Genomic DNA, 27,569 nt, shown 5'->3' with positions numbered 1-27,569 from the left:
GTTCCCCATAGACTATAATGGGGTTCGAAACCCGTTCGACCAGTCGAAGAGTGAGCGACTGTTCGAATCGGATTTCGAACTTCGAACATTTTGGTGTTCGCTCATCTCTAGTAGTTAATTGTGGTAAAATTGTATGGTTACTATAAGGGTTAACTCTATTACATCTAATGTAAACTTGATGGTTACTTACCTGAGATGTTTGTTGCTGAAAGGAAAGTGAGACAGAAGTAAATTACATTGGTGATATGCAAATTATAAGTAATAATAGTGTATATGATAAGAATTATATATATATATATATATATATATATATATATATATAATAATTAAAAGGCAGATGTACAGTCACATCTAAATCATATGAAAGGAGTTATCTAGTTTCTAATATTGACAGCCTATTCTTAGAATAGGTTATCAATATTAGATCTTTAAGAATCTGACAGCTGAGATCACCTCAGTACTGCTGTTCGAGGACAGTACAGGTCCTAGTAATGTTAGCATGCCGGGGGCTACAGTGCTTACTGGATGTATGATTTGTAGCAGCGGGATCATGATTGATCAGCATGGATGGCACCTGGATGTCGTCCGCGTGCCATCCGTTCTTCTGCAACCCTATTCATCTAATGAAAGGGATCATGGTAGCATGGATGCAAAACCAGATAGGAATAAGACCTGTCCTGAGTTTTTACGGCCCGGACTGTAATACACAGTTATGTGCATGAGCTGACAGAAATGAATGGGTCAGTGTGCTATCTGGGAAAGACCCGGTTAGCACATTGACCTAGTACAAGACGATGTGAATGGGCCTTAGAGTTTTTCCCACCAACAAACTATCCATCCAATCTGATGCCAATTTCACCCCATGATAAAATCTCATCTACTTTGTTGCTATTATAAAGCACTGCTGATTATCTGTACGCAAATGCAGACAAAAAACTCACAGCATTTCTGGTATGTGAGGACATACCCTATAATGTGGTCAACCAAAAAGAAAGCTTGTGGTGCATGGCCAGATCCATACAAGTGTAAAAGAAGCATTAAAACAGCCAATTGCTAAATACATCTTCTCCTATTAGGAGTAGTGGTCTTAAATGCCAATAGAATGACTGACACAGACAGAGCCCATCTACTTGCATTCACTCCAATGTAAAAAAAAAAAACATGATAGAAGCTTTCTTCCGTCACGTTTTCTTACTTTTCAGGCAGAAGAAAAAGTCCTGCAGGTCTGACTTTATCTTATTTTAAACAAGTAAACCAACATGATAGAAGAAAAAAGGGCCTGATGCTTTTTTTTATATTAGTGTGAATGGGAACGGACACAGATGGAGGGGACTCCGTCTGCATAAGTTAGTCTCAATGTTTGAGTCCATTTCTTTGGTCCTATGACGGATGAGATCAACAGACTTTACTAATGGTAGTGTGAACCCTGACTTACTCACATTGTCTTTTGCTAAATCCTTTTTATTTTATACAAAGATACATAATCTTAAGGCTATCATTATTAAACATGTTGTCCTATCTGAACAAACCCTATTTATATTCTGAATTAAGGTCAACTCAGGGGTTTCCCTGCTTCAACTCAGGGGTTTCCGTGCTCAGATCACCCCACATTCCCCCCATGAGCCAGAACTCTCACTTTTACTAAATTTGGGTATGGTATATACCTTCTACTCCTTCCACAGTCACTGAACATCGTCCCGCTCCATGTAAATGTATTGTCCAGTTTCCGGTAGCAGGGTTCTTCACCACATACACAGATCCCCATGTTTCAGATACAATTGTCTCCATTGCAGCAGGGCTATCTGGAAACAAAACAATATTCCACATTACACTACAGCATAGTTTGGCTGCCATTTTCTTGGGCAGCCTGAGGCAGGGGTAAGTAAGCCCAGCCTGGCGAGACCCCTAGTGGGTACGATTGTAGCGGGCCCTGGGCCCCTGCCCGCTATACTTTTCTACTTTCCTGATTATTCTATACCTAGTGCTCTTACAGCTCATCAGTCCCATGTATACAATTCAGGGAGTGGTTATGCGGCTCACTGCTGTAGTCCCAGCAATCATGTATTCACTGGGTCCTGGGTAGCTGCAGGTGCTCCTGTGTCTTAGCAGTTATATCAGTTATATAGTGTCAACTAATGTGCCAGCACCAATTACAGGGAGAAATAAAAAAAAAGCTAACAATGTTAAAATGTACAAAAGTAAAAAACAACAAAATAAACAAATGAAGATAAAACAAAATAAAAACAATATAGAAAAATGATCAAAGAGAGCCAACACTAGCTGAAACTGCACACACTTTCATAAAGTGACTGAAATGGAAAGGAAGCTACAATTAAAAGAAGTGTTTTAGTGTTACTATGTTAATAATAAAATAAAAACTGAAAACTAAGCACTACTTTACATTGTTATTTTAATATATATTGTCTTTAGGTTGTGTCTGATGTTGCAGGTCAGCTTTTGCTGTAAAGCATACTTACATTTTTTATGAACGTTAAATCATAAATCCATGATGAAGCTAATAATAGGAAACTTTGTAATATATATATATATATATATATATATATATATATATATATATATATATATATTTTATTTTTTTATTTTTTTTTTTTTTTAAAGAAAATGCTTTGTTTACCTGTTATTTCCATCAATCTTCTCCTGTACTAATCATTGTTTCTGTAATTCTGAAACCACTGTTCAAAACCATTGGATTCAGCTGTCTAACCCTGAAAATAACTCAACCCATTGAAGTCTATAGAGAGGGGAGGGGAGAAGAGAAAGACCAGCAGAGATACAGGGAGACCCAGCTGTCAGCCCTTACTTCTCTCTCTGCCTTCTCCATAGGCTTCAATGAGATGATCTCTAAGCTGTATACGGAGTTTGGGTATTCAGAAACAGTGATCAGTGCAGGAGAATAGAGATGATTGGTGGTTTTCAGGATTTGCTAATCATCTGTAGTTACAAGTACTCACCATGTGGACCAGTTATTGATATAGTAGAAATCACTCCATCAGTCATTATTATGACTTTACTGAAAAAATAAGCAACAATGAACTGGCCCGAATTAGATCCACCATTGTACTCTGCAGAGAAGAGTCGTGTCGAAGTATTTACTGGTCTTGAAAGAGTAAAATCCAAATAATAAAATACCTATGAACAACAGGAAAACATTATGCAATACTTATGGTTAAGATAGTTGTATGGTTGGTTATTTCTGCTACTATATCATATAAGGGCAAAACAAGTTTTCTTGGTGGCCAAGGCAAGAAAGTACAAATGCATTCATCTCCATTCCTGTGGAGCATGCGACCTCCACACCTTCTACAGTCATGTGCCCAAGTGTGTATTTATATTGGATGCATAGGTAGCATTCACCATTGGACCTTGTAGCCTGAGGAGACCCAAATACTTCTCTAAAACATAAGAAGACACCAGTATTATAGATAGTACATTGTAACTGGGATGTGGCTAAGGTGGCAACTGGGGCATTTGTTCTGGGTGCTACTTGTCAGTTTGGGCACCAATAAGCAAAACGGAGTGCCGGGGGCAGATGTGAATGAGCCCTGAGACACAATTAAATCAGTAATTTGCTATAATAAATTATAGTATTATAGTGCAAATACAATAAGGCTACAAGTGTCATTATAACAGATAATTAGGTATAATTGTGCAAAACTTCCTTCAGTTGAATAATTTTCTTAACCACTTCAGTACTGGGACAGTTTCTGATTCAGGATCAGACACATTTTCAGTTTTTTTGTATGTGCGGTTTTGAGGGCTATAACATTTTTATCTTTTTGTGTTATTCAACTAATTTCTGTGTCTGCGTTTTCTGTGACACATGGGGCTTTATTTTAATATTATTTTTATATTTGTATGTTTTTTTATTTTTTTATATCTGGGAAAATGTAAACAAAAGAGGAGGGAAAACATATCTGTTTTTTTTTACTTTTCTTTTTTATTTAATAGTACAAAGTGCTACTAAAAAACTTTTTAACACAGTTTTTCCTCTCCATTACTGTAATTTTTATTTTTATAGTGTCTTGAGGAGTGGGGCTAAAATAAGGGCGTTTTATTGGCACATTATTTTATGTATTTTTTTAAATTATTTTATTTTTATTTTTTTTTACTTTTCTAATAATTTATTTTTATTTTTACATTGTCTCCCCATAAGGCCATAATAGGCTTTTTTTGGACATCTGATCACTTTTCTTGGGGGGGGAGGGGTTGTTTTCCCTGTGACTGGAGCTGGTACATTAAGCCCCAGTTGCAGGAGGAATACAGCCTCCTGCATGTTACAATAGAGCTGATCTGCGTCAGATAGGATCCATGGTGAATCATGTGACTGCCAGGGTCAGATATTTACTTGCAGCTGCTGAAAACTGTAAGGACATACCAGTACACCCTTGCGGAACAAGAGAGAGACTTCCCAGGCGTATATAGTCTATTGGTGGTCCAGAAGAGGTTAATTATTAACATAAACATTAAAATATATATACACACTGTATCTCCCAATTCTCTTCTTTATGATATACTCTAATTTCACTTAAGTTAAAGGGGTTTCCCATGTCAGTGTATCTCTCCTATCTCCACTCCCCTGGCTTCCAGCTGTGGCCAGCAGTGATTTGAGACTAATAGTGTGCTTGAGATTTACATAAAGCGATAACAGAGGCGCTGATCAAGCACTTTTTTAGCCATTATCTGGGCTCAGCACTTAAGTGCACTTTTCAAATGCTATTAACCATCAATAACAGTGAAGAGAAGAGAATATAGGTGGGCAGGAACATGGACAGAGTAACCCAGCCACTGCAGCTAAACAGCAGAGGTGGTCTGTAACCTAGGTGATGAGCTGTAAACACTGAGGACATTTATTTAGTTGACAAATGGGGTTATTTTGCTTTGCATTACAACAGCAAACTTATTTCATTACATTCATTCTCTAATTTGCATCCCATTTAGGGGACTAGGGTTGTGCGATTGGGATTGGAAAAGATCGGATTCCGATCAGCGATCGAGTAAATTTCACGATCATGATCGCGATCGGAATTTCGATCCCAATTTTTTTAGGCGGGATCGAGGTCGCAGGTTATTTCCCACAATGCTTTGCTACTGGCCAAGCATTGTGGGAAAAGCTAACAATGTTAGCTGGTTCCCATAGGAATGAATGGATGCAGCCAGCACACAGCCTGTGCCGGCATCCGGCTGCTTAACCCCCTGCGCACTGGCTGTGTCCATTCATTCTAATGGGAGACTATCTAACACCTCTAGTAGCTTAAGGCTTGGTTCACATATGCTGATGTGTTCCGTCCATAAGAGTCCGCATGAGGACCCCTACGGACGGAACACAAGCGCAACTGCAAGCGCTGTGCAGTTCAAGCTTACGGGCCCCATAGACTATAATGGGGTCTGTGTGCTTGAACTGCACAGTCCTTGCAGTTGCGCTTGTGTTCCGTCCGTAGGGGCCCTCATGCAGACTCTTACAGGCAGAACACATCAGCATATGTGAACCGGGCATAACACTTACCTGCACAGAAGCACTGTGCTGCTGGTCCGGTCCCCGTGTTTTCGCTCCTGTTCTTGCCTCGCTGCCGCCGCCTCCCAGGTTAGTGTTACAGACCTAGGAAGAAGGCGGGGCTTGTGGCTTAGCAGAGTGTGGGCGGGTACTGGGAGGGGACCACTCACGTCTCCTTGCCCTGTACCCATTCACATTCTCCTAAGCTACAAGCCCCGCCTTCTTCATAGGTCTGTAACACTAACCTGGGAGGCGGGGGCAGCGAGGAGAGAACAGGAGCGAGAACAGGGGCACCGGACCAGCGGCAGCGGTTCTGTGCAGGTAAGTGGACACCAGGGGGGGACTAAGCAGCCAGAGGATTTTTTTTTAATCACTACACAACGTGGAGGCTTACATTTTTGGACTTCATGCTGTGCAGTGAACAGGATCGTTTTTAAAATCCGATCTTCGATTATTAGAAAAATCCCATTGACTTGCATTAGGATCAGAATTGGGATCGGGATCGGGTTCAAATGGAAAATGGTCGGAAATCAGATTTTAAAAACGATACGGAAATCAGATTTTAAAAACGATACTGAAATCTCAAGATCAGCTCAACCCCAGACATGACTTGTGATGTACATGTAAGCCAAAACCAAATAAACTGGTCCAAAAGCTTATGTCACATGGTTTCTTGGTGGCACTAGTGACATATTTTCCCTTTTTAAATTAGAAAGAATCATTTGAATAGCTTTTCCCAAAATTCCTCCAAGGAGCATATATGATCTCTGTACACTGCTGGCAGTCTCTTCAATGAGACAGTGTGTATAGGCTTACACCATCTATGAGGTGCAGTGAGCCACTGGCAGCACTTTGTCAGTTAAACATTCTGCCCTATACTTCTGTACACTATAGTTACACTCTCACTGATCAGACACTTATTCCCTATCCTGTGAATAGCAGATAACTTGTATTTGTGGGGAAAACCCACTGGCTGGCTATGGCTGTATCCTCTGACAAACTCAACTACTAGCTGGGAGTGCTGAGAGCTGATGAGACATCTTCTTTATATATAGTCTAATTTTATACACTATACTGATGTTAATAAAGGTAATCTGCTTATTTACCTTGCCCATTTCTGAAAGGTTGATATTAAACACATGGCCAAAGCTCCTATGGGCAATATCTCTGTAGATCAAAAATTGTGGGTCATCTAAGCCCTCACACAGACCAGTGATCAGAAAGAAAACCTGCAAATGAGAAATAGGGGTTAGTGTAATGGAATACAATATGTGCTATACAGCATAACAAATGTATACAATAGGTAATAGGTTTATAATCCTATTAATATTATAAATGTGAAAGTTTGTGGGTTTGTGAGTTTTGGATGTTCGGATGTTTGTTCCTCAATCACGCAAAACCCGCTCGACCGATTTGGCTGAAAGTTTCCACAAACATAGTTAATACACCCGATTGCGCAATAGGCTACTTTTCGTCACAATAGCGCACATACGTTTGTGCCAGGACCCCCACAAAACCCAAACTCACACCACCATCTCTGCAATCTCACACACTTTGGACCATAGCAAGCCACAAAATTCATATTGCCCTCTACAGCCTCGCCCCTAACCCCACACAATCACATATACATATACTTTACCACTTTGCCCCTCACCTTAACGATACTCCAGGAGGCGCTCTATAACGCTCCGGAGCAGCCATGTTTGCCGACCCCCACCGCTCTGACAATCCGCGACACCGCCCACCCATGTCAATACCCCTAGGCGGTCTAATAAATGCAAAAAAAAAGTTTTAAAAAAAGTAAAAAAAAAATAAAAACAAATAAAACGGATTAAATATTCAAATCACCCCCCTTTCCCTAGAACACATATAAAAGTAGTTAAAAACTGTGAACCACATACATGTTAGGTATCCCCACGTCCAAAATCGCCCGCTCTACAAAGCTATACAAATATTTTTCCTGTTCGGTAAACGCCGTAGCGGGAAAAATGGTCAAAAGTGCCAAACCGCCGTTTTTTCACTGTTTTGATTCTGATAAAAATTTGAATAAAAAGTGATCAAAGCAATAACATTTCCCGAAAATAGTAGAACTACAAAGTACACCCGGTCCCGCAAAAAAAGACGCCCTATGCATCCCCGTACACGGACGTATAAAAAAGTTACGGCTGTCGGAATATGGCGACTTTTCACAAAAAAATTTTTTTAACATAGTTTTGGCTTTTTTAAAGGGGTCAAAATGTAAATAAAACCATATAAATTTGGTATCCCCGGAATCGTAACGAAACACAGAATACAGGGGACATGTCAGTTTGGTTGCACAGTGAACGCCGTAAAACCAAAGCCCGTAAGAAAGTCGCAGAAATGCATTTTTTCTTCAAATCCACCCCATTCTGAATTTTTTCCCTGCTTCCCAGTACATTATATAGAATAATTAATGGTGGCATCATGAAGAAAAATTTGTCCCAGAAAAATTAAGACCTCATATGACTCTGGGAATGGAGAAATAAAAAAGTTATGGGGTTTAGAAGGAGGGGAGTCAAAAACGAAAAACCAAAATCAAAAAATGCCATCGGCGGGAAAGGGTTAACTTCAAATACTTCAGTCCCAAAGTCACTATGTAAAGTTTGTCACAACACCGTATAGCAGCTCAAATACAAAGTAACTTCAACACAAAAGTCTCACGTATTCTCTGAATTACAGCAAAAACAAGATACAAAGTTACATTTCATATCCCATACCTTATACACAGTACGAAAACCTTACCCACCCCTGTATATACCCACTGCTACAATCACCGCAGACGAAGTCGCGGGTACCAGCTAGTAGAAATATATATTTTGTCTGTGTGTGTGTGTTAGGCCACAAGATCCATCGCTCTACCAAATATTGCAGAATTGGCTTGACTTCATCACGAGTAGTAAAAGTGAATGAGGTCGCTTGCAGCTCGCAAGTTGCTGCCTCTTAATAAATTTGTTGCATCTTTCTCTGTCTGTGTGCCAAATGGATAAACCTAAGGCAGCTCTGAGGTCCCCTACATTGAAGCTATAACGTACACCATTTTCTGAAGTACACCCTAAAAAAACATGGAAAAAGTGGAAAAACCCAACAAAAATCTAAATTTTCATGCAAATGAGGCTTATGTGAAACGTTGCTTTTATGATATGCCAATTTGTTAAAGTAAAGCCTTTGATTCACCCCAGGGCTTGTTGAGGAGACTTTGGATAGTATATGATCAGCATCACACAAATACTTTTTCTGTCTGTTTCATATGGAATCCAAAAGAAAAGTCTAGTCTTCAACCCTGACTCTGGCGCAGATGTGAAAATAACCTGTTTGTCTTTTGTTTGTGTATTTCTTGTTACAAATGGGGACATCATTATAAATCCAGTATATGAATGAAAGACAATGTAGAAATTTGTGTCAGTCTTGTTACCTGGGAGTTCTTAGATGATATCAGTGAATATATGTTATCTATTACAGTCTGATTGTTGTAATCTCTTGCAGACGCATCAGTCAGGACCATGATTACTGAGTTGTCGGGTGAATTTTCCAGGCCTAATTCAAGACCCCCCATAGCCATTTCCGGACAGTCACCTCCTCCACTTGCATACAGAGTATTAAAATAATATGCAAACTCACTTCGTGAACTGGTGATTCGAGTAGGTCCAATCTCTGGAAAAAATGCAGCCATTGTATAATTTCATACTACAATTATGATTTATGATATGGTTCAAATATGTTAAAGTTATTAACTTCTTACAACATAGGAACACTATCCCCTCTAATATAGTCAGCCACTATTGGCATGAGATCTCTGGAGGTCTTGAACATGATTTATATAGGTTATATTTATATAGGTATATGGGAGATACAGTCCTATGAAAAAGTTTGGGCACCCCTATTAATCTTAATCATTTTTAGTTCTAAATATTTTGGTATTTGCAACAGCCATTTCAGTTTGATATATCTAATAACTGATGGACACAGTAATATTTCAGGATTGAAATGAGGTTTATTGTACTAACAGAAAATGTGCAATATGCATTAAACCAAAATTTGACCAGTGCAAAAGTATGGGCACCCTTATCATTTTATTGATTTGAATACTCCTAACTACTTTTTACTGACTTACTGAAGCACAAAATTGGTTTTGTAAGCTCACTGAGCTTTGAACTTCATAACCAGGAGTATCCAATCATGAGAAAAGGTATTTAAGGTGGCCAATTGCAAGTTGTTCTCCTATTTGAATCTCCTCTGAAGAGTGGCATCATGGGCTACTCAAAACAACTCTCAAATGATCTGAAAACAAAGATTGTTCAACATAGTTGTTCAGGGGAAGGATACAAAAAGTTGTCTCAGAGATTTAATCTGTCAGTTTCCACTGTGAGGAACATAGTAAGGAAATGGAAGACCACAGGGACAGTTCTTGTTAAGCCCAGAAGTGGCAGGCCAAGAAAAATATCAGAAAGGCAGGGAAGAAGAATGGTGAGAACAGTCAAGGACAATCCACAGACCACCTCCAAAGAGCTGCAGCATCATCTTGCTGCAGATGGTGTCACTGTGCATCGGTCAACAATAGAGCGCACTTTGCACAATCAGAAGCTGTATTAGAGAGTGATGAGAAAGAAGCTGTTTCTGCAAGCACGCCACAAACAGAGTCACCTGAGGTATGCAAATGCACATTTTGACAAGCCAGCTTCATTTTGGAAGAAGGTCCTGTGGACTGATGAAACAAAGATTGAGTTTTTTGGTCATACAAAAAGGCGTTATGCATGGCATCCAAAAAAAAACAGCATTACACGAAAAACACATGCTACCCACTGTAAAATTTGGTGGAGGTTCCATCATGCTTTGGGGCTGTGTGGCCAATGCCGGCACCAGGAATCTTGTTAAAGTTGAGGGTCGCATGGATTCCACTCAGTATCAGCAGATTCTTGAGAATAATGTTCAAGAATCAGTGATGAAGTTGAAGTTACGCCGGGGATGGATATTTCAGCAAGACAATGATCCAAAACACCGCTCCAAATCGACTCTGCATTCATGCAGAGGAACAATTACAATGTTCTGGAATGGCCATCCCAGTCCCCAGACCTGAATATCATTGAACATCTGTGGGATGATTTGAAGCGGGTTGTCCATGCTCAGCGACCATCTAACTTAACTGAACTTGAATTGTTTTGTAAAGAGGAATGGTCCAAAATACCTTCATCCAGGATCCAGGAACTGATTAAGAGCTACAGGAAGCGACTAGAGGCTGTTATCTTTGCAAAAGGAGGATCTACTAAATATTAATGTCACTTTTCTGTTGAGGTGCCCATACTTTTGCACCAGTCAAATTTTGGTTTGATGCATATTGCGCATTTTCTGTTAGTACAATAAACCTCATTTCAATCCTGAAATATTACTGTGTCCATCAGTTATTAGATATATCAAACTGAAATGGCTGCTGCAAATACCAAAATATTTAGAACTAAAAATGATTAAGATTAATAGGGGTGCCCAAACTTTTTCATAGGACTGTATGTAAAAGAATCAAGCTATTGTTTTTTTTTAAATATCTTGGCTTGTGGGTAATAAATGGAAACATTTTTTTTTTTACCTGGAGGTCTCATAGTTATGACTCAAAGAGGACCTGTCCTAGGTCTCTAAAGACATTGTCTGATAGATGCTGTCACCCTGAGCAATTTTGTCCAAATTTGTTCAGCCATTCCAAAAATATAAATGTTACTTTAATTGTTGTATTTTTGGGACTATAAGATGCACTTTTTTCCCCCAAATTTGGGGGGAAAAGAAGGGTGAGTCTTATAGTCCAAATGTGGCCGCAATACAGAGCCAGCATCCACTGTAATAGGCAGATGCCGGGGAGGGTTAGACGCCGGCACATGTGCCGGGGCCTGAGACACCGCTATGCTCCTGCCCTGCATGAAGCCAGCAGCGGCAGGAGCGATGCTGCTATTCCGCTCCTCCATCCCGCCTCGCTCCTGCCACTGCTGGCTTCATGGAGGGCAGGAGCGTAGCGGTGTCTCAGGCCCCAGCACATGTGCCGGCGTCTAACCCTCCCCGGCATCCGCCTATTACAGTGGATGCCGGGTCTGTATTGGTGGCCCCTTCTCCCCCCCCAAGTGTAAACCTGCGTATCCTGCGTGGCGATATCGCAGGAGCCGACCTGTTCGGGTGACAGCCGGGAGCCTAATGAAGGCTCCCAGGCCTGTCATTGCTATATTACTATTGCGGCTGGTCCATGACCAGCCGTAATAGTAATATACAGAATGACCCATAGACGGCAATACAGTTGTATTGCCGTCTATGGGACTTGCAATCAAATGATTGCAGGTTCAAGCCCCCTAGGAACTAATAAAATAGTTTAAAAAAAAAAAGCTTTAAAAATATATAATAATAAAAAAAAATGAAATAAATAAGAGTTCTAAATCACCTCCTTTCCCTAGAATACAATGTGGCCTTGCAGCTGTTGCAAAACTACAACTCCCATATATTAAATATTTTACCATTTTTTGCTTCAAATTTTTTTTCCCTATTTTCCTCCTCTAAAACCTAGGTTCGTCTTATAGTCCGAAAAAATACGGTATATCATACAAGTAGGTAGTATCATTGTGACTTCTCTGGGAACAGGCTCTCTGTGTGCTGTATGTTATGCACTGTAACAACCCACTTTATTAGTAGAGCCCAATTTGTATTAACACTAGAAGGGCTTATATCTTTTGAATAGATGAACAGATTTGGATAAACAAAACACCAGAATGCTCAGGGTGACAGTGGCTATCAGATAATGTATGTCATTGGGCTTTTCAGACTTGGTGATAAGATCTCTTTAATGAACTATTATGACATATGGATAGGCCATACTAGATGAACCTTTCAAACCTTTTACATCTGACAATATCCATACATTCTGAATATGACGTACTGTAATGATAACAGTTTGAATATTTTACCTGGATCATTAAACTCAACCATTGTATACTTGCGAACTCCACATGGAAATCGTGCTGAAACTCTGTCGAGAAGCCAACCGTTCACCATTTTTAGCTGCTCTAGATCATCGTTCATTGAGCCACTAACGTCCACCACATATGTCAGAGAAGAAGACACTGTGATTAAAAAGAACAGCTTAATAAATGCAAAAAGAAATCCTCAAACCAATAACATATTGACTAGAAGCCAACCTTCATAGCTGCTGAGAGCTCTTACCAGATATGTTTCTATATCTATATTCCTATATAGTATTGATTGGTCATTACATTGATCCTATATTGATCTGCCTGTCTTACCTGTTTGAGATTGGCAATCTTCATTCAAAGGGGTTGTACCTGCAGAAACAAAACCTGACATTTATATCACACATTATATAAACATTAATAAAATGCACTTATGTAGAGTCAATGTGAGGGTCCATCAGAAATGATACGCCAGAATTCGCTTTAGTGTGTATTGATGGTAATTTTTTTTACACCCAGATATTTTGAAGTCTCAACAATGGATAACTCAAATTGTGAATACCGTAATTCATCAAATATTGATGTGCACACAATACAGTATATTTTCCTTCAGCCCTGTTCTCTAGACAGAGATAGTGCTGGATACAATGGCTAAGCCATTAGCCCCGTACTCCACCATTCACCCCCTATCACTAATGTCCGCTGAGACATTATATGTGTTTAGAGCAAAAACAAGACATTATACTGTTTAGGCTTGAAAGGGAAAATATACTTTTTTTGAGTACCACAAGAATAATAATATACTGTTTGATATCACAAGGGAAATGATATTGTTTGGGAACCACGAGAGGGACATTATTAATAAGGCCAGTGGGAGATTATTATAAATAAGAGTGCCTTATATTAGTGAGGCTGCAGGAACTATTACTTATAAGGGAAACTTTTAATAATAAGGCCAGGGGAACTATTATTAAGGGGGCTATATATATATATATATATATATATATATATATATATATATATATATATATAGTAAGCCGGTGGCTGGTCAGGTAATGGAGGGGGTGTACATCTCACCCAGACTACTCAGGTGGGTGAGATGAGAAAACTCCAGGAATGTTTGTTCTCAGCAGACAACTTTCGTCTGCTGAGCATTTTGGTAAATCCTCAGTATTGGGCTGGATTTTTAGGAATGACAGGTAGGTTGGTAGTGGGACCTGTCATTCCACCCCCCTCCAGTCCACACTTTGGGGATGTTTCTGCAGCGACTCAGCTCCAGAGAGTCTCTTCGTCAAGGAGGCTTAAGAAGTTGCTCCAGCAGCAACACATTGGCAGAGCTTGGCTGAGTGCCAAACAAAGAGGTCGTTTTTTTGGAACTGTGTCCTGAATGATTCTACTGGCTTTTGATTTCTGTTATTCTAGGTGAGGTAACCTATTCTATGTTCAGTTAGAGTCTAGCCGGGCAGGTATTTATTTTTGTATTGTTTCCTTTTGTTGCTGCACTGTTTTGTCTTGAGTGAAAATAAAACTCTACCTTTGTTTGGACTAAAGAAACTGGACTTGTGTGTCTATGTCACCCCACCTAGCAACCCCAGACCCTGACTATATATATATATAGAAACATATGGAAAGTGAACACAGCCCCCGTGCCAAGTGCTTGTATAGTGTGCGATACTCTAGAAATACTCTGCTTGGGTGCTCAAGGCTTCATACCTCCCGGTCCAGGCCATACAAACAGAAAAACAAAAAATAGAAGTCGGCACTCCAATTAATATGCAAAAATTAAAATATACTTTTAATGTCCATAATTAAAATGAATAAACCAACATAGAAGACCAGTGCAAAAATTTGAAAAATACAAAAAACAAACACTTACAGCATGATGAAAAAATAGACGTGCTCAAAGCATGAATGAACCAGCGTTAGTAGCCTACGCGTTTCAGGGCTTTAGCCCCTTACTCATGGCAGAATGCAAGCTTAGTGAGACACACAGTAGATGTATATATACGTCAAGCCTTCTTACGTAACATTAGATAGACAATGGGCTACATGTGTGACTCACAGAACGTGCATACAAACAAACCAACGGAATTGAAAGAGCAAACAACACACCAAATGCTGAGAGACATAAACTAGTTACATATAAAAAACATATACAAAAAGAATGCCCCCTACAACCCTACTTATGTGCAATACGTAAATAAAAACATTGTATACAAAATACATAAGGGTGTTGTTATATCCCTTGCTTGGCTCTATTCTATTTGATTATGATAAGGATAAAGATAAAGATAAATCTTCTTATTTCCTTTTATTTTTGCCAACTTGTGTTAAAGTCCTATATAAAGATAATTGAATGGATATCCATACTGCGTTAATCGGCCAAAAACCGCAAACATATGAAACAAAGCAATATTATAAACATTTTGCACCGAATTTTGGACTAGAGAACGTGAGCTTCATATATGTATTGAAAATGCTATATGCAGGCCTGTTTGGCCATATTATGATATTAAATAAAAATTAGTGAAATGAAAAACAAAAAGAAAAAGAAAACGTGCAGAATAATGAGCACGAAATGACACGAATAAGACACATTATTCGAAAAGAGGAGGAGCTATCATAATGAAGTTTGACGACACTATATAAGCTAGAACCCCTTTGCAAACTAAAACAGATGGTAATAATATAATATATAATCATATAATTACTTGTAAGTAGCAAATGCTACACTACTTATGATGTAAATATCAAAAGGCTACCTATACACGGATAACTGAAAATAAACTTGTCCGTAAAACCCAAAACACAAGGATTACATGTGTGTGTATCAATGAGCCATAATGACTAAAGATGATAAATGTTGCGGTGCCTAAATCTAAAGGAAATGTGTGAAACTTGTATATGTGATATTATATGATATTGAACCTATTGTTAGGTATATTATGGCCTTCCCAATAGTGATCACAGATATTAAGAACTACATGAATGATGTTATCAGATTAAGCCGAAATGAAAAAATGTACTAATAAAAATATGAAAGATCAGTCTTATAATTAAGACCTTTTGGGAATCTGGTATCCAATTCTAAGATCCAATAGAATTCCCTTTTTAGCAACTTACGCTTCCAATTTCCTCCTCTTAAGGGTCTACTCACTCGTTCTATAGCCCAAAATTGCAATGTATCCATATTACCTTGATGCTTCTGAGAGAAGTGCTTGGAAGCTCCCGATGTATTAGTTGCAAACATTTTGATGGAATCCGCAATGTGCTCCGCTATTCTGATTTTTAATGCCCGAGTAGTGCATCCAACATAGTGCAACTGACAAGCACTGCACCATATTGTGTACACCACATGATCTGATCTGCAGTTTAAAAAACTGCGTATTTGATATTTTTTGTCGGAAAATGCATTATAAAATTCTTTAGTTTTTTTAGCATATTTACACATTTGGCACCTTGGCATACCACATTTGTGGAAGCCTTGTTTGTCCAACCACGTACTTGCAACAGGTTTACGTTGTTTGGGCATCATACTAGGAGAAAGCATGTTATTTAGACTTTGACCTTTACGAGATATAAAATTGCATCCCTCTTGAACTATCTCCCGAAGAACCGCATCTTGGTATAGTATGGGCAGATGTTTGCGTATAATTGTCGTAATCTGACTATAATTGTTGCTATAATTAGTACAAAAATATACATTGGTATTTGAATCTTGATATCTGGTTTTGTTTTTATTGTCAGGATTATCAACTAAAAGAGCTGATCTATCTCTTTTTTTGGCCAAGATTGTAGCTCTGTCCAAAGACCACTTAGGGTATTCCCTATCCTGTAGTCTACGATAAATGTTCGCGGATTCCACAGAGAAACTGTTGTCATCCGAACAAGTGCGTCTAGCCCTCATCATTTCTCCCATAGGAATGGCCTTCTTTGTATGGAAAGGGTGATTGCTACTAGCATGTAGGACTGTATTGCCTGCGTTCGGCTTTCTGTACAGAGTACTGATGACCCTCTCATTGACACTATCTCCCTGTAGGGAAATGTCCAAAAAGTCCACTGTAGTCCTATGCACATTGTAAGTGAATTTTAAATTCAAATGATTATCATTCAAATACTGCACAAAAGCTGGCACGGCCGCTATATCACCCGACCACACCAAAAGGAGGTCGTCTATATAGCGGCCGTACCAGCAAATCTGTGATGCAAATGGATTAGTGTCAGCATACAAAAAAAGCTCCTCCCACCACGCCATGTAAATGTTAGCGAGCGATGGCGAGAAGCGGGCCCCCATGGGGGCACCACAAATTTGGAGGTAAAATTGTTCATCAAAGCAGAAAAAATTGTGTGTTAATAAATATTGGGTGACCGAAACAACAAATTCACACAATTCCTCAGAATATTCTGTGTATCGATACAAGTGATGCGATAAAGCTGATATAGCTAAATTATGAGGTATGCACGAATAAAGACTGCTTACGTCACATGTAATCCAAGCATAGTTGCTTAGCCACTTAAAATTGTCAAACCTCCTGAGAACACATTTTGAATCCTTCAAAAAACCAGGTACCCTAGCTACCAAAGGTTGGAGAAGGTTGTCCAACCATAGACATATTCTTTCATTTAGGGAATTAATCCCTGAAATGATAGGGCGTAGTGGTGGGGGAGAAATGCCTTTGTGGACCTTGGGCACCCCATAGAAAACAGGTATAACTGGATTCTCAGGAACCAAATAATTACCCTGTTTATCCAATAGGATGCCCAAGTCCACTCCCTCCTGTACCAAATTCTGTAATTTGGACTTAAAAATGTCTGTTGGGTCCGAGGACAATGATTTATATGTGGTAACATCCTGTAGAATTTTCAAAACCTCACATATATAATCTTTTCTATCCAGGACAACCACTAGGCCTCCTTTGTCTGCCATGCTAATTAGAATAGAATCATTTTGTGCTAGCTGTTGTAAAGCTAGCCGTTCTTTATGTGTAAGATTACCTTTTTTACGATTGTTTATCATTTCATTGTGTAAAGCTTTTAGTTCACATTCAATAGCATGTTGAATGTAGCATGTTGAAACTGATCCAAACATGGTACCCTAGACTTGACCGGATAAAAATATGGATTACTGGTTTGAACTCCTACTGTATGAATATGTCGAGTGGTACCTGTGTTAACCAAAGACTGGAGATTTTTTAAACATAATTGTTCCCCAAATAATTCGGTGCAAAATGTTTATAATATTGCTTTGTTTCATATGTTTGCGGTTTTTGGCCGATTAACGCAGTATGGATATCCATTCAATTATCTTTATATAGGACTTTAACACAAGTTGGCAAAAATAAAAGGAAATAAGAAGATTTATCTTTATCTTTATCCTTATCATAATCAAATAGAATAGAGCCAAGCAAGGGATATAACAACACCCTTATGTATTTTGTATACAATGTTTTTATTTACGTATTGCACATAAGTAGGGTTGTAGGGGGCATTCTTTTTGTATATGTTTTTTATATGTAACTAGTTTATGTCTCTCAGCATTTGGTGTGTTGTTTGCTCTTTCAATTCCGTTGGTTTGTTTGTATGCACGTTCTGTGAGTCACACATGTAGCCCATTGTCTATCTAATGTTACGTAAGAAGGCTTGACGTATATATACATCTACTGTGTGTCTCACTAAGCTTGCATTCTGCCATGAGTAAGGGGCTAAAGCCCTGAAACGCGTAGGCTACTAACGCTGGTTCATTCATGCTTTGAGCACGTCTATTTTTTCATCATGCTGTAAGTGTTTGTTTTTTGTATTTTTCAAATTTTTGCACTGGTCTTCTATGTTGGTTTATTCATTTTAATTATGGACATTAAAAGTATATTTTAATTTTTGCATATTAATTGGAGTGCCGACTTCTATTTTTTGTTTTTCTGTTTGTATGGCCTGGACCGGGAGGTATGAAGCCTTGAGCACCCAAGCAGAGTATTTCTAGAGTATCGCACACTATACAAGCACTTGGCACGGGGGCTGTGTTCACTTTCCATATGTTTCTAAGTCTATCCGGTTTTTCACACGTGCCCAGTGTCAGTGCAATTAGTATGGACGTACAGATTTCCAAATATATGCAATTGTAAACTAGTGCGATTTACCAGAAGACCAGTGGCATATAGATATTTTTTTTTTTTATTTTTTTTTTTTTTTTTTTTTTTTTTTCATTTTTTTCCTTTTTTCATTTTTAAACACTACAGCACTATATAGACATCAAGACATAGTAGTTTTTTTGTCCAACTTGTGAATATACACAATTTTTGATCAATTTAGAATGGATTTGGAAGCCACAGAGGATACTAGATCTAGGAAACTTGCGGATATGTTCAACAATGTCACCAGTGATAACAATGAAAATATGGACTGCAAGGAATTGTTTAAAAAATTTGAAAAAACATGGTCCGCGGAAGTGAGAACCTGGTGGGACTATAACACGTTAAAAAAATATACGGACAAGTCAATGATCCCTAGAGGCTTAAGAATGAAAAAGTTCCCTACCACAGTGTTCAATGATGCCTTTTGTACGAAATGGGAGCAGATTCTATCTCAATGCTCCCTAGACCTAATGGGACTCATTATACAGGAGGAGAAGATCAAATTGGACACGTATAAAGAGGAACTAAGTAAGATCAAAGGAGACCTATCTAAATATGAAAATTCATCTATGTACAAGGAGATGTTTCCTGCTATGCAGAGCAGGATCCAACAGCTAGAAGACAACATTATTTCCACTAAACAAAAGAAATTTAATCGGGATAAAGCTGATTATGAAGCGGATCAAGTGTACAACTGGAGTCGGTCTTCTAACACTTTTTCCTCCACTCCTAAACCTATACTGAAAAAGAGGAGGAAATCCAATTATTCGGGCAATTCCTCAAATGCATCTTCTACATCTAGAAAGGTGTCATTCAGTTCCTCGGAATCTGAAGTTATGGAGGAGGCATCTTATAGTACAAGGAAAAACATCAATATGACGACTCAAGACAAATACAAACATAACAAAAGAGGGTCAAAAAACGACAACGCAGAGGTGGCAGAAAACATAAAAGGAAAAAATCCAAGATATTTCACTCGCAAAACGAAGGAGTCACATTAAATGCCACGTCATCAATAACAAAATTACAATCATCAAGCAAATCATCAGTATTGAATTTGTCTTCCTTTCCTCTCACGGGGGACATGATTACATTACTAAACAAGGGACTTAATTTTGTTCCTTCTCAAAATTTCAATTTGACAGAGACTTTGATTGATGTCAATAAATTTGTGCGATCATTAACACTTAAACGTCATTTTTCAGGTGATAAGGAGGGAGAGGGGTTAACTATCCAGCAAAGTCAAGAGGAATAAATAGATATCCCCAATATACAGAATGAATTTTCTCATTTATTATTTGGGGAACAATTATGTTTAAAAAATCTCCAGTCTTTGGTTAACACAGGTACCACTCGACATATTCATACAGTAGGAGTTCAAACCAGTAATCCATATTTTTATCCGGTCAAGTCTAGGGTACCATGTTTGGATCAGTTTCAACATGCTATTGAATGTGAACTAAAAGCTTTACACAATGAAATGATAAACAATCGTAAAAAAGGTAATCTTACACATAAAGAACGGCTAGCTTTACAACAGCTAGCACAAAATGATTCTATTCTAATTAGCATGGCAGACAAAGGAGGCCTAGTGGTTGTCCTGGATAGAAAAGATTATATATGTGAGGTTTTGAAAATTCTACAGGATGTTACCACATATAAATCATTGTCCTCGGACCCAACAGACATTTTTAAGTCCAAATTACAGAATTTGGTACAGGAGGGAGTGGACTTGGGCATCCTATTGGATAAACAGGGTAATTATTTGGTTCCTGAGAATCCAGTTATACCTGTTTTCTATGGGGTGCCCAAGGTCCACAAAGGCATTTCTCCCCCACCACTACGCCCTATCATTTCAGGGATTAATTCCCTAAATGAAAGAATATGTCTATGGTTGGACAACCTTCTCCAACCTTTGGTAGCTAGGGTACCTGGTTTTTTGAAGGATTCAAAATGTGTTCTCAGGAGGTTTGACAATTTTAAGTGGCTAAGCAACTATGCTTGGATTACATGTGACGTAAGCAGTCTTTATTCGTGCATACCTCATAATTTAGCGATATCAGCTTTATCGCATCACTTGTATCGATACACAGAATATTCTGAGGAATTGTGTGAATTTGTTGTTTCGGTCACCCAATATTTATTAACACACAATTTTTTCTGCTTTGATGAACAATTTTACCTCCAAATTTGTGGTGCCCCCATGGGGGCCCGCTTCTCGCCATCGCTCGCTAACATTTACATGGCGTGGTGGGAGGAGCTTTTTTTGTATGCTGACACTAATCCATTTGCATCACAGATTTGCTGGTACGGCCGCTATATAGACGACCTCCTTTTGGTGTGGTCGGGTGATATAGCGGCCGTGCCAGCTTTTGTGCAGTATTTGAATGATAATCATTTGAATTTAAAATTCACTTACAATGTGCATAGGACTACAGTGGACTTTTTGGACATTTCCCTACAGGGAGATAGTGTCAATGAGAGGGTCATCAGTACTCTGTACAGAAAGCCGAACGCAGGCAATACAGTCCTACATGCTAGTAGCAATCACCCTTTCCATACAAAGAAGGCCATTCCTATGGGAGAAATGATGAGGGCTAGACGCACTTGTTCGGATGACAACAGTTTCTCTGTGGAATCCGCGAACATTTATCGTAGACTACAGGATAGGGGATACCCTAAGTGGTCTTTGGACAGAGCTACAATCTTGGCCAAAAAAAGAGATAGATCAGCTCTTTTAGTTGATAATCCTGACAATAAAAACAAAACCAGATATCAAGATTCAAATACCAATGTATATTTTTGTACTAATTATAGCAACAATTATAGTCAGATTACGACAATTATACGCAAACATCTGCCCATACTATACCAAGATGCGGTTCTTCGGGAGATAGTTCAAGAGGGATGCAATTTTATATCTCGTAAAGGTCAAAGTCTAAATAACATGCTTTCTCCTAGTATGATGCCCAAACAACGTAAACCTGTTGCAAGTACGTGGTTGGACAAACAAGGCTTCCACAAATGTGGTATGCCAAGGTGCCAAATGTGTAAATATGCTAAAAAAACTAAAGAATTTTATAATGCATTTTCCGACAAAAAATATCAAATACGCAGTTTTTTAAACTGCAGATCAGATCATGTGGTGTACACAATATGGTGCAGTGCTTGTCAGTTGCACTATGTTGGATGCACTACTCGGGCATTAAAAATCAGAATAGCGGAGCACATTGCGGATTCCATCAAAATGTTTGCAACTAATACATCGGGAGCTTCCAAGCACTTCTCTCAGAAGCATCAAGGTAATATGGATACATTGCAATTTTGGGCTATAGAACGAGTGAGTAGACCCTTAAGAGGAGGAAATTGGAAGCGTAAGTTGCTAAAAAGGGAATTCTATTGGATCTTAGAATTGGATACCAGATTCCCAAAAGGTCTTAATTATAAGACTGATCTTTCATATTTTTATTAGTACATTTTTTCATTTCGGCTTAATCTGATAACATCATTCATGTAGTTCTTAATATCTGTGATCACTATTGGGAAGGCCATAATATACCTAACAATAGGTTCAATATCATATAATATCACATATACAAGTTTCACACATTTCCTTTAGATTTAGGCACCGCAACATTTATCATCTTTAGTCATTATGGCTCATTGATACACACACATGTAATCCTTGTGTTTTGGGTTTTACGGACAAGTTTATTTTCAGTTATCCGTGTATAGGTAGCCTTTTGATATTTACATCATAAGTAGTGTAGCATTTGCTACTTACAAGTAATTATATGATTATATATTATATTATTACCATCTGTTTTAGTTTGCAAAGGGGTTCTAGCTTATATAGTGTCGTCAAACTTCATTATGATAGCTCCTCCTCTTTTCGAATAATGTGTCTTATTCGTGTCATTTCGTGCTCATTATTCTGCACGTTTTCTTTTTCTTTTTGTTTTTCATTTCACTAATTTTTATTTAATATCATAATATGGCCAAACAGGCCTGCATATAGCATTTTCAATACATATATGAAGCTCACGTTCTCTAGTCCAAAATTCGGTGCAAAATGTTTATAATATTGCTTTGTTTCATATGTTTGCGGTTTTTGGCCGATTAACGCAGTATGGATATCCATTCAATTATCTTTATATAGGACTTTAACACAAGTTGGCAAAAATAAAAGGAAATAAGAAGATTTATCTTTATCTTTATCCTTATCATAATCAAATAGAATAGAGCCAAGCAAGGGATATAACAACACCCTTATGTATTTTGTATACAATGTTTTTATTTACGTATTGCACATAAGTAGGGTTGTAGGGGGCATTCTTTTTGTATATGTTTTTTATATGTAACTAGTTTATGTCTCTCAGCATTTGGTGTGTTGTTTGCTCTTTCAATTCCGTTGGTTTGTTTGTATGCACGTTCTGTGAGTCACACATGTAGCCCATTGTCTATCTAATGTTACGTAAGAAGGCTTGACGTATATATACATCTACTGTGTGTCTCACTAAGCTTGCATTCTGCCATGAGTAAGGGGCTAAAGCCCTGAAACGCGTAGGCTACTAACGCTGGTTCATTCATGCTTTGAGCACGTCTATTTTTTCATCATGCTGTAAGTGTTTGTTTTTTGTATTTTTCAAATTTTTGCACTGGTCTTCTATGTTGGTTTATTCATTTTAATTATGGACATTAAAAGTATATTTTAATTTTTGCATATTAATTGGAGTGCCGACTTCTATTTTTTGTTTTTCTGTATATATATATATATATATATACATATGGAACTCTTATTATTAAGAAGGCTTGGGGAACTATTATTTACAAGGAGGGGGCTATTTATTAGGGGGAACTATGTATAATAAGGCCAGTGGAGGAACTATTGTTAATACGGAGGGATTATTAGATGAGGCTGGGTAAACTATTATTTATAAGGGGGGCTAAGAAGGAATTTTTACTTATAAGTGGAAACTATTACTGATAAGGGGCGCAGTATTATTTATAAGAAGGAACTATTATTAGTAGGGGGGATTGATTTATAAGGGGGCAGTATAATAACTCGTAAGGCGATACAAAGGTGGTCATTTGTATTGCATATGGGAAAAAGGGGGTTGTTATATCTGGGGGCAGAAAAGGGTGCTGTTAAATTATTATTTTAAAGGAGTTTTCAGACGCAAACTGATTTTTGATACTGATGACCTATGAGCAGGATAGAACATTAGTATGTGATCTGTCAAGGGCCGATTGTTCTAGCCACATCCGAGTGCTGATAGCTAGTAGTGGAAAGGATGCAGCACTGTTATTATTCAAGTAATCAGAAAGGCACAGTAGCGCCATCCACTGTATAGTGGTGGGTCTGGGTAATTGCAGCGCCACTCCTATTGCTTGAATACACCATTGCAGACCATAGCCAGGGTTCACACTAGCGTCGATGTCCGACAGCTAGTGTCCGATGCTAATGTCCGTGCATGGACATTAGCATCGGACACTAGCTGTGCCCGTTACATTTTGCATTGATTTAATGGGACATCATGTGCATTCTTTTACAGTCCGTGTCTGTCCTTAAGTGTCCATTCACAAAGATGTCCGATTTTTCAAGCGGACAGCAAAAACCTACATGTAGGTTTTTGCAAAATGTAACGGGCACAGCTAGTGTCCGATGATAATGTCAGCGCAAAATTTTGCGCAGACATTAGCATCGGACACTATCTGTCGGACACAGACGCTAGTGTAAACGCCCCCATAGAGAGATAGTGATGAAGGCTTCATATTACTAAAAGAACATTTTGATTTGTGCATTATCCTGTCCACAAGCAGCATCTGGCACCTGGAAGCTGCTAGTACCGCTGATCTGTGTGGGGTTCAGGTGTCAAACCCTGACAGATCCCATACTGACATACTAATGAGTTAGATTATCAGTATAAAAAAAATCGAACAGAAAAACCCCTTTACTTGATAGAATATATAGATAGAAGTAGGTGCAGTGTAGGACTACCTCATGGATGTAGTCACTATGTGGAAGTAGTGTGCTACCTGAGCCGAGTATAAAGGTATTAGTGCTCTATATATTATGTTCTTTGTTTTGTAATTGTCTGTATGATTGTAATAATTCTCCCCAGTATAGCGGTACACACTCAGCGGTTTCACAACTATATATATGTTTACAATATTTCTTTCCCTAATCTCTTAACACTGGAAGTGCAGCACTGACTTCTGAAATGACTAAATATGACAGGGTTGTTGGTATGTCAGGATTTGGGGCCCCGCTTTTAATTTTGCCCAGGGACACATTTTGTCTAAAACTGGCCCTGACTATAAACCCCACAAAGTCACAAAATAGCAGAAGCCCAAACTGGCACAATGGCCCATTGGTCACCCTACCCTTTTAACATACATTAAATAAAGTTTGGATTTCATGAATAAGAACCTGTCAGATTCATGCTACCTAGACCAAATTCCCACATTACATATACAAGGCTCCTTTGTTAAAAATAACTATATTTATACTGAAAGTCTGCAGCATTTAAATGGTATACAGAGAACCAAAGGACTTCTCGCCACATTTCCATGTAAATTTTAGGGTAGGAATTCATAGGACATCCCACAACAGACCTAACTATAGCAAAAGCTAGTCGAAACCAGCTGGGGGGGGGAGGGTTCAGCCACAATTTCTGGTCAGCTGGCCGACTTTCAACCTTTGTAACCACAGACAAACCTGTAGAAATAATTGACATGCTGCAGGTTCAAAACCTGTAGCCTAAGAAACTTTGTGCCCTGCACTGGCAAGGGGGCGTTTACTTAAATCCCATCACTACACCGCAGCAGTACGTTGCAGCAGATTGCTGCCAGAAATTCCAGTTGCAAAGTCGGGCAGTATGTCGCTGGCCTTAAAATAATTCATCTGATCTGTTTCAGAGACTATCACTGTTTGTAACAAGAATGCATGTTTAGTTGTCATTCTTCCAGTAGCTAACCAAAGTCACATAAAATTACATTAAATACATCACATTAGCCAAGGTTTTTATATATATTCAAGCTACTTACTCGTAGGTATTACTGCAGATTCGCTCCAACCACACAAGAGCAGAATGATGAGACATTGGAGATTCATGGTGAAAGGTCTTGAGCCTCAGTGATATCTGCTCCACTATGAATCAGAAGCTTAATGCATGAAAGTATCCGACTTCTCTCTGTGCAAGGAGGATGCACATCTTGTAGAACACCCCCTATATATAGTGTGAATTGAGTATAAGGAAATATTTACTATGGAAATGTTACCAATTGAAGCATACAATTTGGCACACCTCTGTATACACACTTCCTTGTCATATTGTTTCTGAGCACATAATATGACAGATAATTATTTGGTTAAATACAATAAACCTTATTTACAGCTCGGCAGAGCGTCTTGAAGGGCAATGTATGTTACTCATTACATACTAAAGTGGCTTGAGACTGGTGAGTAAAGTAAAATGTAAAATTAGCACTATGATTCTAATGAATCTATGAATCTCCTTGGATTATGTACATTCATTAAAACATATTTTAGCTCTGAAACAGAAACAATAGAACTGTATGGATTATACATAAGAATCCATGTTAGAGAAAGTTATATCAACTAAATGCTAGTGTCAATCTGCAGCTGGAAAGCAAAGTATTTTAAATGTAACAATTTTTGAATGACGTTTGATTTTCTAGTATTTGAGCCATCAATAAGTTTTATTAATAAATGTTGCCTCCTTTTTATGAATTCCTGCACTTCTTTATTCTTTTCCTTCTTTTTGTGAGATCTATATTTCTCACTGTCACGTGAACACTGCAAAAAAAACAAAAAAAAAACTTGGCCATCAAAAATGGATGAAACAGTCCACTTTTAGGCAGTCATGTGGCATAGGAGACCATTTTTAATGGATTCCTCACAGTTTATTGAGGTATCTGTGAAGATCGACAAAGATAGGAAATGTTCTATATTTTGGAAAGTCTGTTAATACGACTGTCAAAGTGACAGACATATGAATAGACACATTGAAATAACAAACGCAGTCTGTATAATGACCTGTATACTACCATAAACTGTGATCTGGATGTCACATTAAAGCAGAGAATCACATCCTTCATAAAATCTGTTTTAGATTTTAAAATACTGTAGATATAACTTCTTTGAATTACCCCTTCTTGCTCTCAACTTCCCTGCCTTAAACAAGAGCCCATTCCCTCAAACACCTAGTGAAAGCAGTGTACAGGTTTCAATAGAGAAACTATGGAAAGAATAAAGAAAAAAGGAAGAGAAAAAAATCCAAAATAGTGTATATATAATAATATAGTATATTACAAAATGTATTAATGTCACAGACACTGCCAGAAAATCAAACATTTAGTTACACTTTAATGGATATTATGAGAAATAATAAGTGATGATTTGTAAGTTTAGATAAGTTATCAGACCATAGATAGATAGTGATGGAGGCTTCATATTACTAAAAGAACACTTTGATTTGTTGAGTACTTGCATAGCATGAAAGTAGTTACTATCAGGATACATCTCACTGTGTACAATTGTAAATCTCTTGTAAAGGTAAGGAAAGAGGAGCCAAATGGAGGGATGACTTCAATGTGAATCCCATTCTAGTCTCAATATAATAAAATATGGATTTGATAGGAAGAAATAGAGGCACATCTTTAAATTTTCACTTTTAAAGCTGCCATGCTGTCATTATGATACTAATATTTATGTCAATTAAAAATTGCAATCAAAATTTGTAGCACCTTGACTTAGGCTACATGCACACAAATAGAGATGAGCGCGTATTATTCGATCAAGTAGGCATTCGATCGAATACTACGGTATTCGAAATACTCATACTCGATTGAATACTAATAGCTATTCGCAGTAAAGATTCGATTCAGAACCAGCGTTGATTGGCCAAATGCTATACAGTGTACCAAGGCTGGTTCTGCCGGAGGCTC

At 38.2% G+C, this 27,569-nt stretch overlaps 1 protein-coding gene across 1 annotated transcript in view; it reads right to left on the bottom strand.

The window, feature by feature from the left end:
- LOC142216619 (uromodulin-like) overlaps positions 1–12,613 on the bottom strand; it is a 29,539-nt gene extending 16,926 nt beyond the window's left edge. Inside the window, exons 1-6 of the mRNA XM_075284591.1 lie at positions 12,466–12,613; positions 8,946–9,184; positions 6,619–6,741; positions 2,973–3,150; positions 1,665–1,802; positions 191–205 (exon numbers count right to left, since the gene is read on the bottom strand). Of these exons, the coding sequence (XP_075140692.1) occupies positions 191–205; positions 1,665–1,802; positions 2,973–3,150; positions 6,619–6,741; positions 8,946–9,184; positions 12,466–12,580 (808 nt within the window). The 5' untranslated portion in view covers positions 12,581–12,613. The remainder of the gene's footprint in view (positions 1–190; positions 206–1,664; positions 1,803–2,972; positions 3,151–6,618; positions 6,742–8,945; positions 9,185–12,465) is intronic.
- Between the last annotated feature and the right edge of the window lie 14,956 nt (positions 12,614–27,569).

The sequence above is a fragment of the Leptodactylus fuscus genome, chromosome 8 (genome assembly GCF_031893055.1).
Source record: "Leptodactylus fuscus isolate aLepFus1 chromosome 8, aLepFus1.hap2, whole genome shotgun sequence".
Lineage (NCBI taxonomy): Eukaryota > Metazoa > Chordata > Amphibia > Anura > Leptodactylidae > Leptodactylus > Leptodactylus fuscus.
Note: the sequence above shows the minus strand (reverse complement) of the source record. Positions and strands in the feature narration are given on the sequence as shown.